The sequence below is a fragment of the Anser cygnoides genome, chromosome 15, assembly GCF_040182565.1.
Source record: "Anser cygnoides isolate HZ-2024a breed goose chromosome 15, Taihu_goose_T2T_genome, whole genome shotgun sequence".
Taxonomy (NCBI): Eukaryota; Metazoa; Chordata; class Aves; order Anseriformes; family Anatidae; genus Anser; species Anser cygnoides.
In genome coordinates, this window is record NC_089887.1 from 263,208 (window position 1) to 283,905 (window position 20,698).

At 42.6% G+C, this 20,698-nt stretch overlaps 1 protein-coding gene across 2 annotated transcripts; it reads right to left on the reverse strand.

Annotated features, from left to right (window-relative positions):
- Window positions 1–5,748: 5,748 nt before the first annotated feature.
- On the reverse strand, window positions 5,749–20,581 carry IL4R (interleukin 4 receptor). 2 transcript variants are annotated; one of them, XM_066977950.1, is made up of 10 exons: window positions 20,342–20,581; window positions 16,555–16,668; window positions 13,279–13,420; window positions 12,239–12,390; window positions 11,067–11,221; window positions 10,515–10,671; window positions 9,608–9,707; window positions 8,933–9,002; window positions 8,719–8,795; window positions 5,749–8,608 (listed from the first exon to the last, which is right to left on the reverse strand). In XM_066977950.1, exons 2-10 carry the CDS (start codon window positions 16,625–16,627, stop codon window positions 6,334–6,336), a joined length of 3,201 nt encoding a protein of 1,066 aa, XP_066834051.1. In that variant the 5' UTR covers window positions 16,628–16,668; window positions 20,342–20,581; the 3' UTR covers window positions 5,749–6,333. The 2 variants fall into 2 exon arrangements, with proteins under 2 accessions (XP_066834051.1, XP_047917681.2); XM_048061724.2 differs by lacking the exon at window positions 20,342–20,581 and having other exon boundaries at window positions 16,555–19,957.
- Between the last annotated feature and the right edge of the window lie 117 nt (window positions 20,582–20,698).

Consider the following 20,698-nt stretch of genomic DNA (forward strand, 5'->3'; position numbering starts at 1 on the left):
TGGCAAGAAGTTGAAGCAATGGCAGACAGCATGCAAAATAGAGACAACATGGACAGCAGGTGAACGTGTTGGCCCTTCACACCGGAGAACGCAGATGGAGGTTTTTTGAGACAAATAACAGCAGAGGACATCTGACCAGAAGTGGAAAGCTTCCTGCTGCTTCAGGACAGCAAGGTCTGTTGTAAAGACCCACCACAGCTCAGAACGAGGCCATGGTATAGGAGCATTAGGGAAGTCTAGGTATTCTTGGAGCACCTCTGCTAAGCAGTGGGAGAGCAGAATCCCCAGAAATGAACTGCCCTTTATAACTTTCAAGCCCAGAGCCTGTCAGTTGCCTGTATTGGTTAGTGAATGCAACACAACATAAGCCTGCTAGAGCCATCTCCTTGAGACCTCTGCTGGCTGCTCACTATGGACCAAGAATACTATCTTCAGGGCAAACCACAGCCAGTGCAGAGCTGGTTTTCACAGCAATCATGTACAGCACTAGGACAAAAAATGGGGCTGATTAAAACCCTGAGCCAGGTGTGGAAATTCTCCCCCCAAAAGGCAGTCCAGTACTTCCGCACTCTGTTATAATTTTTGTTGCTGTGTGGGTGGTTTACTGCAAGTGAAACCAGCAGTGGCTGAGCTGGAGAGAAGCAGCCAACCTCAAACTCTTCAGCTTATGGCAAATTCCCCCATGTCTAATAAGAGCTGGGGAAACAGCAGCAAGTAGGAAAGTCCCAGTGATATGTTAGTCACTGACTAAGTCACCTTCAAGCAGAGGACAAACACCACACTGCTTTGAGTGCCCTGCTCTTAATACAGTGCAGTACAAGCACATACAGGACCATGGGAGCGGCTGATCCATCACAGAACCAGCAACCAAGGTAGGAGCTCCTTAGGGCACCTACCACAATCCATGGACTGAGAGAGTTCTAACACAGCCACCCCTCTACCAAAGACATGCCACAGGTTATATTGGTACTGTACCAACTCTTGCTGTTACAATTGCCCCTCTGCTCTCAGAACACAAAATGTGTAAGTGTTCAGTTATACAGAAAGTGTTCTGGCTAAGAGCAAAACAAACCAAAAACCATCTGCTCCTCCTCTATGCAGCTACAAGTGCCACAGCAGTCAGTTCTCCTGCTCTGTTCATTCCAGGACTGTAGCCAGTTTTTCTTTTCTTTCGTCTTGCAATGTTTCTGGAAGGGTGGAAATAAGGGCGTGTGGAAATTCCATGCTGCGGAAAGCCTGAAAAGGGACAGGATGTAAATGGGACAGCACAAGAGACAAAGAGAGCAAAGCACCTGTGGCGAGAGTACAGCACAGAGATGTAAAGTTCCTCTCAACACTGCTTCCTCAGCTTGTCAAAGGACAGAGAGTAGTCAGGACTCAGCAAATTAGTGGTGCTGATGCTAGCTCTTATTAGCAGTTCTGTGAAAACACACTGAGGTACAGCAATTTGGTAAACTATAATTTTGATTAGTATGTTAGTGAGGTACCTTAGAGGTGCCCTCTTCTTTGCTAGGCTGTTTTCTTTTCTTTTGTTTGGAGCAATCTTCTTTGAGAGCCAAGGATTATAGTGCTGCAGCTGAAAACCAGACCACTGCATTTGTCTCATTCCTCAGGTTGTCAGCAAGTTCCTGCTGAGCTATTCCTTCACTTCCAACCCCAGCACCGCAGTTTAGGCAGGGAGGCCTTGAAGGCTCTGTGCAGTGGCTGCAAGATCTGATGAAAATCTGACAGCATAGCATGGCTGCCTCAGGAATAGTAGTGTGGTGAAAAAAAATTAAAATTGTGGTTAACGTGATCATGATACATCACCATGTGGGAGCCCAGGGCAGAATTTGTTCTTAGCAGTCTGTAGAGGGTGGGAAATATTTGTGTGTACATGTGTACACATGCATGTGCACTGCACAGGCACAGTTCCTCTGAGAAAAACACCTACTCTATGTGAAGGCATCTGAATGCAAATTTACACACATTGGACGTACAAACTGCAAAAATCATGCTAAGGAGTTTCCCACAAAAAAGACATGGCTAGGAGAAAGCAAACTGTCTTCTCAGTCTCCGTTCACTAAAGAGCTTTCTCACATAATTTCACAGCCGGAGATAAACATTACAGAGCAGGGCAAGGGAAGTCACAAATCTGCCATTTGGTTCTCTAGTCCTTTGGTTTTTGGCCATGCTGCTGGAAAATGACACCTATCAGAACTTGTTTTCTTAGATAATGTTTGTAGCTTATGATGGATAAGCACTTGGACATCCTTGCAACCTGTTTGAACAACATGCATTCCATAACAAGATGCAGACACAAGTTATTAAAAAAAGCTGATGACACCCCCCCACCCCTGGTTAACTTACCTCTGCCCCCAAGAACTTGTTTCGCAGGTCTGCTTAACCCCCTACCTCCATGCTTCTCTCACCCTTCTCTTGGGGTTATCGTTAGTTTTCCAAGGGCAATGACAAAATTCATGATTGATAGGAATTTGTCAACACGCGTTCAATATAGGTGCGTATTTCTAAAGAGCATTGATAAGAATCATAGAATATCTCGAGCTGGAAGGGAACCACAAGAACCAAGTCCAACTCCTGCGTCCCCAAAGGACCACCCAAAAAATCAGACTGTGTCAGAGAGTCATCCAAATGCTTTTTGAACTCTGGCAGGCTCAGTGCCATGACCACTTCCCTGGGGAGCCTGTTCCGGTGCCTGGCCACCCTCTCAGTGAAGAACCTCTTCCTGATGTCCAGCCTGAACCACCCGTCGCAGCTTCTAGCCCTTCTCTTGGGTCCTATCACTGGTCACCAGACAGAAGTGATCAGTACCTGCCCCTCCACTCCCCTTGTGAGGAAGCTGCAGACTGTTATGTGGTGTCCCTTCAGTATCCTCTTCTCCAGGCTGAACAATCCAAGTGACTTCAGCTGCTCCTCATAGGTCTTGCCCTCCACACCCTTTACCATTTTCACAGCCCTCCTTTGGAGGCGCTCTAACAGTTTTTTGCTTTTTTTAAATCTTTCTTATATTGTGGTGCCCAGAACTGCACACAATACTCGAGGCGAGGCCGCACCAGCGCAGAGCAGAGCGGGACAATCCCTTCCCTCGACCACCTAGCAACGCTGTGCTTGAGGCACCCCAGGATGCGGTTGGCCCTCATGGCTGCCAGGGCACACTGCTGGCTCGTGTTCAGCTTGCTGTCGACCAAAACCCCCAGATCCCTTTCCGCGGGGCTGATCTCCAGCATCTCGTCCCCCAGTCCGTACATACAGCCAGGGTTGCCCCTTCGCAGGTGCAGAATCCAGCACTTGCTCTTGTTAAACTTCATATTTAGAAAACAAAATAAACAAACAAAACAAACAAAAAAAAGTAAGCCTGTGGCATTCTCTGCAAAAGTAAAACAGTTAATCAGAACTAGTTTCTCCTGAACTGGGAATACACCTGCTTTTCTCAGGAACCTGTTTCACTCATTCATGACAACAATGAGTCAGGTTACTAATACTTGGTAGGCAGCCAGGTAAGGATGATATATATGGAGGCGGAATGACTGTGAGTGAGTAATAAATGGCCTTATAATTAGGCTAAAACTCAGCACAAGCCTCCATTTGCATTGCAGTCTTACAAAACAAACTGAAAAAAAAAAAAGAAAATACACTTACTGCAATAGGTAATTCTCTGACCTGGTAGGGACCCCCTGCTAGCTAAAAAGGCCATGACTGGAGGGTCTCAACTTTTAGGTTTGAAGCTTCTCTCCTGGGAGGATAAGCTGCTTTTGCAAAGACAGACTAGTCCCTCAGAGGTGTGACTCCGGCCACTACATCACACTGGCAGTCCTGGAAGCCTGCCGAAAGTCAGAACTCTTGCACACTCCCAGTTAAGTCAGAAACTTGTCATTTGAAACGTACCTGTGTTACATAGCCTAGCAATTGCTCTAGATTGCAAAAGTGGAGGAAGTGGGAGATGGAACACTAACTTAGATCACACTTCAGTCACGCATGCACTGTGCCTGACATAGGATAGGGGGATTAGCAGGCCAGCTGCCCAGACAGTCCTGATGTTTAACACAAGTTCTGGGTTCTGCAAAGGCATGGGAGTAGGGAGGGCTCCCTCTTCTTGAAGAGCTGTTTGACTTCACCAGAGAAATACTGAAGGGAAAAGAAGAGGTATAACACCCTAGCACAGAAAGTCACCCAACAGAAACAAGCAGATGGGGGGGGGGGGGCTGTAGCTACGTAGGAAAAAAAGGAAAAAAAAAAAAGGCCAGGGAAAAGCAGAGTGAAACTGGGGCTCCGCAGATGAACTACTACAGCAAACAGCTTTCCAATCCTCACCCGAGCAGAGCTCTTCTGGCTGCTACAGCCAAGTGCAGGCCTTCCAGGACGATTCCCTCCAGAGCACAGGGGAGAGTGTAGGGGCAGAAGGGGAAGAAAATACCACTTGTGCCCCTGTGCCTCCCGTAACAGCCCTGTGCTACTGCCGCAAACAGTGAGTAACCCATGCCGAGTAGCCACAATAAGTAGCTGTGGATTTTTGCTTAAACTTGACTTCATTAGGACGTAGGGAAGTGAGTCAGCACACTCATGAGACAGCTCATGACCTCTGTGCATGTTCCTGTTCCACCATTTCAGCAAGGGTTTGTTTGAAGGGTCCTGGCATGCCTCTTCATCCTTCTGCCCCACAACTGTTCCACTTCAGCACTGCCTGCCTTGAGGAAGAGTTTAGGTTAGGTGCTAGGTTAATGGTTGAACCTAGAGGTCTTTTCCAACCTAAATGATTCAATGATTCTAAGAGTATTTCTGAGGATTAAATCTCATCCAAGTGGAAATAAAAATCAACCTTGTATTTTCAATTAAAAACAATATTAACGTGTTCATCGGCACCATAGTGGGCTATAAATCAGTGCCTACACAAAAGTTAATATTCATAGAATCATAGAATATCCCAAGTTGGAAGGGACCCATAAGGATCATCAAGTCCAACTCCTGGTGCCACACAGGTCTGCCCAAAAGTTTAGACCATGTGACTAAGCGCACAGTCCAATCTCTTCTTAAATTCAGACAGGCTTGGTGCAGTGACTACTTCACCGGGGAGCCTGTTCCAGTGTGCAACCACCCTCTCGGTGAAGAACCTCTTCCTGATGTCTAGAATATTGCATCTGAATACAGGCACTTCACTGCAACTCTCCTTCCAGGGCTTACATACCACTTTTTACTGCTGCAAAATTGATGCATGAATACCTCTACTGCTGGGCCAACCTGAAATTTGAGAAGAGTTGCAGGACGAAAGTTTTACAAAACATGTCAAATGAGTTTCTGTGCAGCACCCACAGATCCGCTCTTAGCACTACTCTTTCCACCTTTGTTCATGAATGTTAATACTAATAAGGGTTTCTAAATAATGAGAACATAGGTATGTATGTTTATACGCATAAAATTACTTAACTGTTTTGTGCCACTGCCAACATACTGGGGTAGAATTTACAATACCAAACTACATGATAATGCCCTAGAAAAGTTCAGTCATGAGCAAAACTTCTGGAACTATTATCTAAGAAGAAGTATATGCTATTTTATAGCTGCAAGCATAATTTCCGTTCTGACTGGACAAAACCAAGAAGCTGAAAAAACACTCCATGAACTTAGGGAGTCTGATCGTAAACTGGACCAACTTTCTGGGAAAACAGTTAGAGATGCCTCACTCCATTTACAGCTGTATAAGTATGAAACAACTACTTACTTCTAAAGTAAGAGGCTGATCATCAATAACAATTTCTTAAGCCCAAATGACAGTAATCTTTATTTCAGATCTTGATTAAAGAAGTATAAAAACATATACCACATGCCGGTGCCAGGAACACAGAAACACCCCCTGCACCCCCTCCAATAAACAAATAACAGAAGGTATGCGATTCCATCAGCGCAAGGCAGTCACTTCCCCTTTGACTTGCACGTACTTCCCACTTCCAGGTCAGCAACTTCCGTATCATCTTTTGTGCTTCCCAAGCAACATACAGACCCAGAGCAATAACCAACCACAGGAGCTGTGCCAAATAAGAACTCCTAGTTTATGCAGCTCCTGCTCACTTTCAAGGAATGATCATAGCCAGAGAAACTTCAGCTCTGTGCCTTCCTGACAGAGCTGTAGCTACATAAAGTGCTAGCCCCTGCTGTACCCCAACGGCCTGCCTCATATACCAGCTGCCACCTTTGCAGCAAGCATGTGTTACAACCCAGTGAATCCACATTTGTACTGTAGTAACCCTCACTTAAGGCAAAATTGGAAGAATAAGCACCATTTCACTTTGCCACACAGTTTATTTCCAAAGGCTGGTGTGGTTCTCTTGGCAAACATGACTAGGCTACCTTCATGTAACAGTTGTCCTCCTGGGCAAGAGCATGTAAAAGTTTAATTCTTTTCTCATTCTTCCTGTTGTTTTCCCTCAATAGTTCTGCTGGTCTTTTTTTAACTGCAGGTACCAGTCTAGAATCCTCAGTGTGAACAGTGAGACAATCAGAAGGACAGTGGTTATCCATACAAAGAGGAGCTGACAGCTTGTCTGAGACCAAGAGCCCCAGTGGCTCTGCAGATTTTAAGTTCAGCTCAATGCTGCCTAGTGATTCTTCTGACAAGTTAGCTGTCGAGCCACACCTTCTGCTTCCTACCTGTTTATTTTCCCCTTCATTTCCAAACTTCCTCAAATGATTATGTGTGGGGCACAGGACAGTATTTAGCTTGTTACTGCTGTCCTCTTGCATTCCTTTACCATTACAGTTATAGCCATTAGGGTTTGTTCCCTTTAGAGTTCTTTCTCTGTTGTTAAAATCTTGACAGTTCAGCTCTAACAAATGCAATGGCTGTTTGCCTCTGCTGGCATTTTCATCTTTGCTATCGTTTGGCAGCTTCTTAGAGTTGATGATCCAAAGGCTCCCATCACTACTACTGTGTGTGACATTCTCACTAGAGGTTACACCTGGGACAATGCCACAATCAAAGCCCCGTACAATCAAACATACATGGTCATCTATCTTCTGGTCAGATTCATGGATTATGGTATCTGGCGGTGTTTCTCTCAGGTTGTTGTACAACACATGAATGAAGGGCTCATACAATGACTTAGAGATAACTTCACTGTCATTGTCAAAGTATGTACCATTACATCTAACTGCAGTATCAAAAGGTTGATAACCAGACGGCTGAGGTCCAACAGGGCAAGAAAGCATGTTGGCTGTCTTTTGAACATTTTGATATGCTACTTGCTTATGTATTTCCTCCTCTGGTAGGAAAGCTGAAACTCCGTCATTTGCACGTGTGGAGAAAGATGGAAAATCAGTATGTTCTGAACAGGTGTTTTGAAAATCAAGCTCATTGCAGGGAGATCTGCAGTTGGTATAACATGTCTGATTGCTAGGGGGTCGATAAACTTGATCTCTGCAGCAAAGTTCTGGTGCCTCTGAAAGTTGGGCCAAAGGCAGCGAGGAACACACATTTTCAAAATGCACAGTCAAGCTACTGTTTGCCATAGACTGAGACATTAGGGTATCAAAGCTCTTATATGCAGAGCTACTTGGCTCCCTGAATGTGGGCACAAGAATATCAAAGCTCTTGTATGCAGAACTACATGGCTCCCCAGGTGGAGAGACAAGGGTGTCAAAGCTCTTGTATGCAGAACTACATGGCTCCCCAGGTGGAGAGACAAGGGTGTCAAAGCTCTTGTATGCAGAACTACATGGCTCCCCAGGTGGAGACACAAGGGTGTCAAAGCTCTTGTATGCAGAACTACTTGGCTCCCCAGGTGGAGACACAAGGGTGTCAAAGCCCTTGTATGCAGAACTACTTGGCTCCCCAGGTAGAGACACAAGGGTGCCAAAGCTCTTGTATGCAAGGTTGCTTATTCTGTCTTTGTTGATCACAAAGGCTAGTTTATTTGGAGATTCCTCAATCAGGACAGATGAGTTACGCTGACTTTCAGAACTGCATGGAAAAAGGCTTTGATGAAGCATATGGGGAGCATCTCTTGCATCCAGAGAAGCAGAATTTGTGCTGGAGCTCTGATAGCCAGATTCAAAGGATTCTTCTGATTGTACTGACTTCTTGCTGGTTGTACTGCAATTGTACTCATCTTGAGAGGCTCTGGTGAAAGGGGAAACTCTATGAGAAATACCATATGTCTGCTGACTCTGGGCTGTGCTTTCTGTAGGACTTCGTTGAGACTCATTTTCTGACTCAAGTTTCTCAAAGGTTTTATTTTCACTTGTGATGACATCTGGGTCTCTATCATCTTTCATGTTGTTTTCATCTTCCAAGAGCTCAATGAACATGTTAGCTAGTGCATCATTGTGTTCAGTGTGCTCCCTGAAAGCACTGACGCTGGTCTCACAAGACTCAAACATGGTGATCTGGTCATGAGTTTCTTCCTGGCTCTCAGCCTCAACATCTGTTAAACATTCACAGATTTCTATAGACTCTTCAATGAGAATTGTCTCAGGGGTTAAAACTGCACTACTGCCTTTTGGAAACCACTCTCCAGTCTTGCTATGGCAACTGCAAGATTTCTCAGCGTTTCTGATGTTATCTTTTCCCTTGAAATGTTGGCTTGACAAACTTTGAGACAGACAGCTTTTGCAAATTCTATTTTTGGAAATCAAAAGGAAAGGACAGTTAATGTTTATGTAATAGGAAAATATTTTATGCCGTAAAGTGGAGGTGTGTCCCTCCCCCTCCCGGTTAATGTTACTTACATTTGTTTTTCCATATGACTCTGCTTTATGTCATGGAAAGGGAACTTAATTTCATCGATGTAGCACAAGACTGAAAGCTAATAAAAACAGAAATGAGTTTTAGAACACGTGAACTGTATTTAGTATTTCATGTACAAGCCAGACAAGAGCATTTATTACATATTCTATTTCTGGTGATCAGGAAAAGGCATTTTTTGCAAAGCCCTTAAATTACCTTGACATTTTTTACAACCAAATGGCTCTTTGCTGGATTTGGGATTTGATCCCACCATTCTTTCTTCACTCTGCAAGGCAAGAATGAAAATTGTTTGCTTTAACTGAATCTTGGCTTGATCAGTATACACTTCCCTCTTCTGTTCTTCTCTCCCTCTTAGCCATCTGCACTGCAGAAACAGGAAGTACTTGTTCCGTATATCTCCAAATGCTGCTTTTTCATTAACCTAGTGCAAAGATGTTTATGCTCTGTGCGTGACTGCTCTGCACAACCACAGTCACATGTTTTTCTAATTACGTTTAAAATGCTTTGTGAGACAGATAGGATCCGACTTTTACATTATCAGTATTTCTTTTAATTTTTTTCCAGTGGTATTTAACCATCATTACTGGAACTGCGGCAAAGACTGAGTGCAAAACTGACAGACCTATAAATGCAGCCTGTTTTGGATACTCTGACAAGCCCATTCTAGTAAGATTAGTAGAAAATACTCAATTTTCTTTTCACAAAGTGACAGTACAACTGATTTATGTTTGCTCTTAGAGTCTGAGATAGGCGTGCCAAGGAAAAGTAAGTCATTAGATTCCTGTACTACTAGACATTCAACTAAGCAATGGCAATACTGATATCTGTGCAAACTGCTAGTCTATAAAACCTGTGAGCATTGATACATACTTGGTAAAACAGAAATAACAAGTTACAGCTACTGCCATGATCAGGATGCAAGATATAGGAACAGCCATCTGCAGAATGTCTTCAGATGTTACTTGATAATCTGTTAAATAAAAATATATATTTGTGTGTGTATGTGCATATAAACACAAGTACTGACAACACCAAGTCTGGTGTTCTTCTTTTGCATATTAAAGTAATGCTACTTCAGAGGATGTAAAATAAAGCCACAGCAGATAAACAGAACATACGCAGCTACCAGTGGCAATAGTACGTGTCATGTCTGAAAGGTCAGTGCAGGTACTTCAGTCAGTTACTGTTGGTGATTAAGGAACTGGGAGACCACATGAATTATGAAACCATTTGTCAGCTCTCTGAGACAAACCTGCCACATAGTTTCTGGAATGGCATTATCATCTCTGCTGTAGTGCAGCTATGCTTCTTACCCTAACTGTTGTTCTTCAGTTTTTTTTTCTTTTAAGAAGTCAGCCCTCTAATGGTTAAAGTATTGCTTAATTTCCTAAGTATCTCTTGTTCATTTATACCCACTTGCGTAAACATTGCTTTTTAGTTTAATCATGTCTTCTCCTTTCCTGCTGCCTACTTCATGAAATATGCATAGAGAACAAACACATTCCCTTTCAGCCTTCTTCTCCACAAGACTGAAGGATCCAGCTTCCCTTGGTCTTCTCTTCCTCAGTTTCCCCAAGAGCTGCTTTTTTGCATTGAGTCTCCTTGGAAGCTTTTACAGATTGATCAATACATTCAATACATACAATATATTCAAACGGATGAAGATAACGATTCCATAACTCTCCTCTGGTAACTAAAAGGCAGTGGGGGTATATACAAAAGGGTTTATAAAACTGTACCATCCTTTTATCAAGCTGCTATTTGCTAGAATACCTACCACAGTGAAATTCAACTCTGTCACTCCAGTCACTCCAGTAGGCTGGGTAGTCTGTATACTTGCACCGTACACTTGCAAAGTAATCATAGCCTCTCTGCAAGGAGCTTGCAGTAATTTCAAAGCTTTTTGCCTGGTAGTTAATTGATTTTACAGAAACCTGAAAAGAAAGTAAGGAAGTTCACTGATTTCTTTATGGGAAGAAGGGTTAGTGGAAGTAGTTAGATACCAATTGCATCATAAGTTTTCATGATGTCTAAAAATAAAATTAAGTTTGGGTAACAGAAGTACTATATTTTAAATCCCTTCCCTGTCTAATGTAAACAGCAGACCACTTTGGGGTAGCAGTCAGAAGAGTTTCAGTCCTTTAAAGCTCAGTTTGAACCACCTTTGGGGAATGTGATCAGTAGCAAGTGTGCCCAGGAACATGCCTTTGCTGGCTCTTACACCATTAGTCATGACATGGTTTCAAAGTCCTTCAAGACTTCTTTTAAAAGGACTTTTTAACCCTTGACGCTCCAGAAATAGAAAATGAAGAGACTGGCTGTCTCTTACCTCTCCTGGGTGCTGCTTCCTCCAATATTTTATTTCAAAGATGACTGGCTGTCCAGAGAGCATGGATGGGGGGGTGTAGCTCTCCTCCCAGCTCAGATTGAAATTACCATTTTCAGCCTTCTCAATGGCAAGATTTCTGGGGGCCCTTGGTTTAACTGTATATTAAAACAGAACAAAAAAAAAACACAAGGAGAACAAGGCAATGAGAAAGCACTGACAGAAAGAAGCAGAGATAAAGATATTCACCAGAGACCAGAATCTCAGAGTCAATCCATTTTAGACCTTTTCACTACACTATAGTGCAAGGATATAGAGGCCAAGACAGAGCAACTGCAAGGTCTTCATTAACAGGCACTGAATATACAAGCTGGCTGAACAAACTTCAAGTTCTATTTTTGGTGCACTGGATGCAGCTTTCAACCTGCAGAAATGATAACAACTTGTACCCTCACAACAACACGCTGTGCTGTAGGGTAGGCAGAGAGCTTAGGACCGCTTTGCAGCCAGACCGTCCTGGCTACCTGAGTCTTAGATGCAGGCTCCTGCTTATTCTGCTGAGGAGCAGCAGTGACATTGAGTAGGAAAGGAACCAGCTCACTGCTGTAGATCAAGATTTCTGATGTGTAAGATTTCTGAGTGTTTGAGATGACAGTGTTATGAACACACACTAGTTTAAACAAACTAGGTGCTGACAGAGATAAACTGTATTTATGCTCTGTCACGTGAAAGAGCAGTCATTAACCTTTTACCATGGTTCGTTATAATCCAACAATTACTGGAAAAAGCTCTGTTCATGGGCATGATTCAACTAGCATGAAAAATTAGAGGACGATAGAGAATGGAAGAATTTGAGTAGGGATAGTCTAGTGTCCTCTTCATCCCTGAATTCTACATTCATGAGTGAAATGCACCAAATACACCGTTAAGTCCACACACTGTGGATGGCTGGCAGCTGAGAGGAATAATCATTCTGCTTGCCCCATTACTTACACCGTTTCGTTTAGAATCTACTCCAGGATCAGGTTTCTACACCAAATGGACTTTTCATTCAAGCCAGCATGACACTTAACATCTAATAAGGAAAAACCATTCTGGTGTCATTAACGAGGAGTCAGCTAGGATTGCAAAGCCTGAAACCAGATGTCCTGGTGACAAATTAAACAATGTCTTACCAACCAGGGCTGGTGTAACACTGTAATTCCACATATCAGTCCCATTGAACTGTAAAGCTAGAACGTAGGTGAGGCCTGATACAAAATAATCGGGATATATTGTACAAGTGCACGTGAAACTCTCTTTTCCATTCTCAGGGACACACACGTTTCTGAAAAACAGGCAGAAAATGATATGACTGTTTACACAATGTAGCACAGTATTTCTTCAAAATGTGGAATCAAGCTTATCGATGTGTAGAGCCTATCAAATCTGAAACAAGCAAGCTCAAATTCAGTTCCCAGAAGCACTTTGTCCAAACAAATCCAGAACAAAAACTTACCCCTCCCCCCAGCTTCCAGATGACCCATCCTTCCCAAATACCCCTTGGCTACCTATTGGTATTGCACTAATGAAAAGCTAAGAATTGATCCCGAGCAGAAAAATTAGCACTAAAAGCAACCTTCACTACACTTTAACCTCCAAAGGATTGGACTGATGCTCCGCTAGCACGGGAACAGTTTTATTGCAGTGCATATCAAGGTATTTGGAAGTCTCAATGGAGAAATCATACTGTTCCCCTCTATGGAGAGGAATAGGAAAGCCCTGATGTATGTTCCTCTGTAGGAGATGACAAGAATACTGCCTCGGCTGTAGAGCAGTACACACAGTCTGTCCATGAATACCAAGTTACATTGTATACAGAAATATTCACTGATGCTCCAAGGGAGACTTCATTTTACACAGGCTACAGCCTGGTAAATCATGTAACGTTTCTCATGAAGTGAAGGCTTGGTAAACTTATGAGAGCCCTACCACTCCTACAAGCAGTACTTGACCAACACTCTTTACCAAGAATGCAGAGGTCTGTCAAAGACTAGCTCACTGAACAGAGCACACTGTTAATTGCAACAAAACATTTTCCTCCTTGCAAGGAGGATAATCCTGACTATATTTAGTTGCAGGCACTCATAGCAGAGGGAAGAAATCAAAGCTGATAATGGCTGTAGGATATTTAAAGTTCCAATGGTAAAGAAGGTAAACCCTATTAAACACTCACTGGGGAGAGAAAATTTCCTCCCTGTAGTAGAGCAGGAATTCTTTGGAGCAGTTTGTCTGTGCAGGCACCTTCCAGTCACAAACGAGCTCTTTTGCAAAGTCACTAAAGCATCCAAATTCTTGTATGTGTCCTGTAGCCGTAACTAGGGAGAAGCAGCACACAATAAGAAGCAAGAAAATCCAAGGAATAAATGGAACTAGGCATAAGCATTAGTTCTCCCTCTAAACAGAAGCATAAAGCCCCTATAAAGGAAGTAAGCACTTTTTTCATGTTCTGTGTAAATGGAAAAAGATGCATGTTACCAAGTATCTCCACCTTTCTGGAGAAGTCGTCTTTGAGAGGGAGGTTCTGATGAACGCCAAGTTTTAATTATGCAAACTCTAAACCACCAAATTTTTTATCATAAAAGAGCATCATCCTATCTTTTATACACAAATGGTTCAAAAGCCAAAAATGCAGATAATTAACAGATTTAGACCAAAATCACTGCCTACACACCTGAATTTATGCTTTATCCACAACTGTTTTAAGCTTCCCAAGTGCATACCCTCTGCCTCCCTGGAACAGTTCCCCATTGGAGATCTAATTCCTTCTTTCCTGCTCTACATCACAATTCCCCATAAAAATTTAGAATAGCTTTGGTTGATTTTTATAATCCTATCAGCTGTTATTTTTCTGACAGTTTCTTTAGGGATGCTGCTAGAAGTTTTCTTGTGGCAGTTATACAAAGGACACATAGAGACATGATTTCATTTCTCTATGGTATGTAAATAATTTTGCTTATACAGCCTAGCACATTACTAACTCTCTATTCTTGTCATTTACATTGCAAATTCAAGATTAGTTGCCAACAATTCACATCCTGTAATGTTCTTCAGCCACTGCAGCTTCAAAGACGACTTCTTCCCAGTGGGTGTCCGTTTCAGATTATTCCTCCAAAAGTTTTTGTTTTCATAAATACCTAATTTCATTCTTATTCTTCCTACACTTCTAATTTTCCATTGTCCTGAATTTTCTCATGCAAATTCTGCACACTCTGATATAGTACAGTATCTGCAAATGCAACATACATGATGGCCAACTCTCTATTAGTGGGTATAGTGATACATTACATACCACTGTATCTACCACCAGACCACCTGGTACTTCAGTAAAAACCTGACTCAAACACTTAATTGTTTAGTACTCCTAATGGGTGGCTTTTTATCCTTATTTAAACCCATGTATCACTTTCATTTGCCTTCCTAGAAGGCCTCCCATAAAACCTCATTAACAAGCAGTCCTGGATCACTGGAGTAAGCTCAATAATCTTAGTGAAGCTCACTTATGAAAATGAGGATGTATGGCAACGTCAAGGAACCACTCTAAAGTTTGGTGAAAATCATAACCTAAATTGCCTAGTATACTGACTGGTTACAAACCTAGAACTGACTGCAGCTCATGGTTTCATTATTATTCAAATATTTAGAAAATGTTTTGCTTTAGTTGCTAAGGCTAGATAATTATCTTGTAGATAAGAATTATCACTCATATCCTTTCTGGGTGGCAGCACCACGTTTAGTTCCCTTTTGTTCTGAATGGTCCATGGTTCTTCAAAAACGAAACAAAAACCAAACAACCCAAAATCATCAGAACATCAACAAGTTAAAGATTAAGCTTCTATAATACCGTAAGAGACACACTGCTCATTTATTTTAATAGAACCATTACCTGTTTACCTTGTTACTGTTGTTTATATTTTGTTGTCCTTTATATTTTTATTGTTCACTTCATGATGGACTTTTAAAATATATACTACCATTTTATTCCCATTAAAGATGAATTTCATTATTTTCCAATGTGTTAATGATCTTACACTTGCAAGAATACTGGAATTAAATAAAGCTGTTCTTGCTGTGTTAAGCTAGCAGATTTATCTTGCCTTTCAGCGTCCTCATGTCTTTCTAGGACTCTGAACTATTTTCTGTATTCTTTTCCTGTGACCTTTTCCCTTTTTTCAACCATGATACAATATGTTTTTTTTTAAAACCTCATACATTTGAGAATTTTCTTTTGAAACCCCATACAGTAAAGAGTTTGTTTTCAGTTCATGTAGTTAGAAAAGGGAACTGAAATGCTGGATTTCTTTTTTAATTCTCAACTAGAGTAACATAATAAAGAAACTTGAAACATGTAGTTACCTAGTGGAAAAAAATATGTAAAATTAAACTTTGATAATTTACAGAAAAACTGGGATTACCTAGATCAGATGACATAGAAATTATGCTCCTGTAAACCTTTACCCTTCTTATTAACCAAAATTACAAAATTCCCTGCGGTATGCTAGGGGCATATGGCTAAGAAACCTTTTTTTTTTTGGACAGGCTGTTTTTAAAAACAAACAAACAAAACCAAGAACAACCAACCAAAACCAAACTGTAAAACCCCCCATAGACTACTGTGGAATAACTTAAAAGCTAGATGTAAGATTCATTTTTCAGAGAATGAAGGTGCATTGTCAGAAAACATGATTTTATATTTCTAACTTCTTTTTATAATGAAATATCTTTAAAAGATACCAGCAAAATACACGTTCAGCTCCTTCCAGTTGAACTGTATCATATAACCATCATCTAAGAAGCAGCACTAAAACATAATGCAGCTAAACATCTTGCCAGACCAAATAAAAGGCGTAGTGACAGAACATCACACACAAGTCATCTGGCCCCGTACAGGCACAAATCAGAATACACACTGTCTGAAAGCAAATACCTTCCGAATCCATTCAAATCCATCCAACTAAGTTTTCTGATTCAGCATTTTTGCACACTTTGGAGAACACATACTGGCAGATGCCTTTTGACAGCAGACCTATAGGCTCCTGTTCTTTTTCATGAGCATAGCTTCCTGCAGGTCTGTTACTGGTTAGCCCACATGGCAAACAGTGGCAGCTATAAAAATGAACAAATCTGAGACTAATATTTTCTACTCTTACGAGATTTCTACAGAGATGTTACTGGGTTATTGTTGAGCATCCTATTTGCAGCACGGTGCCCAGCATAGATTAGACAATGGGTAAGTAAAGAGGTGTCTTTTCAAACCTCAGTTTCTCCTTCTTGCAAATTCCTTTTTTTTTCTTGCCCATATGGAAAAGGCCAATAAAATGAAGAGATCTAAGACAAATTTTGTATTAGTTAATTAATCGTAATAGTGTTGCCTGCTAGTTATTCCTAGTCACGAGAAAAAAGATGTTGGAAAAAACTTCAATAAAGTAACTTAAAACATTAATAAATGTACCTTCGCTTGTTGCATATGAAAAGAAAAGGATCCACAGGGTATGCAGTACAGCACTTAGGAATCTTGCCATCATTGACGCTGGCCAGGCTCAGAAGGGCAAGCTGTGCTGAAATTCTGCCAACAAAAGACATTATTAAAAGCTCACATCAGTGTCCCAAGTAGCGTAAGGGTGCAGTTTGTCCTGCCACTTTGCTAGATGTTAGGATTCAGATCTCCTGGAGTGCCCAGTCCCTTTAAAGGTTGCTCAACAAGATGCGTAGGAGAGTAAGAATAACACAAATGAGGTAGATGACTTATTTGTAAAATTTAAATTACAGAGGATACTAGATTGACACCAGCAGCGGGCCTACTTATTTCAGCTACTAGAAAAGGAACGTTTCTAGTATGCGACATATTTAAAGAGTAAGCCCTAGACCAAAATATCAACATGCCTCTGGAGCCCTGTGATTCCTCTCAGATAACTGGAAGAATTTAAGAGCAATGTGTGTCTGATCTATTGATTGTAATACGATTTCCTCAAGTCCTATCACCAGTACCACAGTTAGTTAGAGCATTATCCCCTTGAAAAAGTTCTGAGCAAAGACCTCTAAGTTTTGCTTCAACAGAATGCAGATTCGTTAAAACGGTGAATAATTAGAAGCTGTAAAACACATATCATCATATAAGACAATGAGCACAACTTCAGAGAAGGAAAGTTATGCAGCTTTTATATATTAGAATTCTTTAAGCATAGTGAAGTTGAGCTTTAATCCAGCTACAGTAGTAGGACAACCCTTGACACTTATAACAGATTTGAGTTTCACCAGCACACAAGACACAAGGAATTGGCAACAGATCAGAAACTCTGCTGTGGTATAACCTTGTTAAGTAATTAGCTTTGGAAAAGTTTAATGACCTTTTGGAAGTATGCGTATGAGCACTGTATACACATAAGAATGTGTAGCCTCAAAGGCATGCTACCAAAGCCAAATTCCCTCAAACAACTCGTCTCAAAGCAAGAAGCAAGATTCTTGCAGCTAGCAAGATTCTCAAGCACAGCTACTGCGTATTTGGTGCCAATTAGAATGAACGCAAGATAGGCAATAGCCCGACCTTCCCAGCTGAGTAAGGGACAGAAATATCACTTCTTTTCACAGAAAGAACAACACACCTTTAATTTATATAGATATATTTATCAATAAAACTGATGTGAAATGTAGCAAAAGAATCTTGATTTCTTCAACATATTTAACACTACTACTTCTTGTACAGTAAACCATGACTTCAGCATGTCAGATTCAGCTCCAAGGCAATTAACTCATATCCCAACTTGCAGTGCTCATCAGAAAAAGGCATGTCCCCTGATACTATTTCTTCCATTCTCATACGCATGATTAGCCATACTTTAAAATAAGCTTCCAAAGATTAAACATAGAAGACGTCAATCTCAGAGGTAAAGGGATGCAAACACTGACTGAAAATCAAAGACCAGAATGGAAACTTCTTTGTGATCTTATCTGCGGCAGTTACCGCTTATCCAGAAATACAAGACATACTTTAAAAATGAATTTCTCATGAACACTCAAGAGCTAAGCTGTACACATTTGGAAATAGACAAAACACGACTGAGCACAGTAGAACACAAATGCCTTCTCTGTTGCTCAGAAAAAAAGGGAAAACCGCTCCAGCATACAACACTCTTTCCCTTTTTCTTCCTGGTGTTCACAAGAGAGGAAGTGTTTGCTTTTCGGTCCATTGTTAAGTAATAGTGTCCCATGACTGGAGTTCCAAGAAACTCATAAAACTTTGGCAAAGAATCCTGTATCGCAGAAGCACATATGAATCAGCAGATGGCAGAGAAAAAAATATCTCCCTCATAGGAAAAATGTTCTGCACAGGTTGATAAAAAAAAAAAAAGAGTTAATCCATAGCTCTAATAAAACAACAAACTTTTTATTTGTTTGTTTTAAAAAGATGAGAGTCGTGGACTATAATCTAAACACAAGAGAAAATGAAAAAAATGACAATAGTTTGCATGTCTCCTGGCTCTTAAGTTTTTCTTTATATCTGATGATAAACCTTTATGAGGAATATACAACACACACAGAATACTAAGTTCACAGCAAACCTAGTAATCTCAATATGTACAAGGAAATAAAGTGTAAAAGACAGAAGTGACTTTCCTAAAAACTATGAAAGAAATCTTTATCAGGGCTGGAAGCAGCCCTGTTTATTGGCCCAAGTTACACGCTCAGATCAGTTGCTCATGCCTGCCTTTTGGGAAGAAATAAGGTGATTGAAAAGATTCCATTTAGTATCAAGAAAAACAGTAGCTTCTGTAATGGACTTCTAAATTAATTAGGGTCTTATTTCATCTACAGGCATAATTTGCAAAACAGTTATGTTCAGAGGGTAATTCATGCACAGAACACAGATGAGAGTCATTTCTACCTACAACTGCTTAATTCACCTTTACTGCTATTGTAGAGGTAAAGGACAACTCCCTGTTTTAAAACCGGACTTTTTAAAGGTTAAATTGAAGTACAGCTCGACTTGTTCTTTCTGATTTAAAACATTGGCTATAACTGTAGGCTAAAATGAGATAAGCGTTAAAAAACAAAGCAAAAGCAAAGCATAAGTTCATCAACTGATTTCGCATCAAAATTTGAAAAGAAGTTGGGGAATCATTTCTCATTATTGCTGCTTTTAATTATTTCTTTCTCCAAGTGACAATACAAAATGGCAGACCTGCAGGAACATAACTCACAATACCTACTCTTTGACACTCAATATGACTGTTAGAGGCAACCACACGATGAACACGCGTATCGAAAAAGAGTAGGTGCCTCAAAGTGGATTTTCAAAAGAACTTGGAAGTTGGAGTCCAGTATACTACATTGAGGAGGAGGTTTAGATGAACAGTTAGACTAGGCTCTCTTTAGAAAGCTTGAGATGACAGAAGACAGCAAAGGGCACAACAACACGTCATTCGAGCCTGTAATGAATGCAGTACTTTCTCATGACTTGATGAACTACAAATCATAGTTTGCAAGCAACTTCAGATATTTTCCCATTTATAACAGACAGAAACTACAGGGATCACCGAGACCGGACACCTTGACAAAAACGCCAGAGACAAAAGCGCCTAACGAGAATAGCTCACTCCCAGTCCTACATTTCTGAATCTCTGGTTCCAAGACTTCATCATGAATTGGTATTAAGCTCTCTCTGAACCCGTATACATTGGGAAAAGATTTTAAAGAATGAAACTTGAGATTCAGGAGCAGCTCATCCATCGGCTCAGAGCAAGCTTATTGGGACAGATTCTCAGATCGTAGGATACGTGTCCCGGCTAGCGTGGTTTCTGCTACAGTAAGAGCCCTTGTGCCTCCTGTAGCCATCGAGCAGGACTTCCAGCAGAAAGGAGTCTTCTAGGAGTTTTACCGGTTTTCCCCTGACGACCAGTCGCTTCAAAAGCGTTTGAATCAAGCGGTCTCAGTAAGAAGTATTCCTGCCAATGCCGGTTTTAACGACACGCGAACCGTAGCGGCTTTCCGGCCGGGCCCGCGGAGGAAGCGGCCGATGCCCCCCCCGCCCCGGGCCGCACCCCGCGGGCCCGGCCGGCTCCCGCGAGGCCCGCGGGACCAGGGCTCGCCCGGCGGCGGCGCGCCCGCTGCTTCCCGCCGCGCCCCCCGCAGCTCAGCGGCCGCTCGGCACCGGCCGGCCCGGCAGCGCGGACCGAGCCGCCGCTCGAGGCGACCCGCACGAGGCCAGCTCCCGCCGCGGCCGGGCCCGCCGCTGTACTTGCCTGGTCCGGCGCACGGCCGGGGCGGCGCGGCGCTCCCCGCGCCCGGCTGTCACTCCGCCGGCCCGGCGCCCTCCTCCCGCCCGCGGAGCCCTCCCCTGCGGCCGCCCCGCGGCGACGGCTGCCGGCCGCGTCCCGCCGCGTCCCGTCCCGTCCCGCCGCGTCGCGTCCCGCCGGCTGCGCTCGCCTCCGCAGCCTCCCGCTGCCCCCGCCGGCGCGGGCGGCGAGCACGCGCGGCAGCCCCGCGGGCAGGCAGAGCCCGGCCGGGCCGGGCCGGGCCGGCCTCCAGGCGGCCGCGGAACCGAGACGCGACACCGAGCGGCGCGGCCGGGGACTTCGGGAGGGCGGGGGCGCGGCCGC

Bases quoted from the DNA above. Each gene is read 5' to 3' on its own strand.
- IL4R (XM_066977950.1), bottom strand. From the start codon at position 16,627: ATGATGGCAAGATTCCTAAGTGCTGTACTGCATACCCTGTGGATCCTT. The intron at 9,708-10,514 runs GTAGGTATTCTA...TTTATTTAACAG, and splicing joins CAGAGTTGAATTTCACTGTG to ATTATCAAGTAACATCTGAA. The intron at 9,003-9,607 runs GTATGTATCAAT...CTTGCCTTGCAG, and splicing joins TGTTATTTCTGTTTTACCAA to AGTGAAGAAAGAATGGTGGG.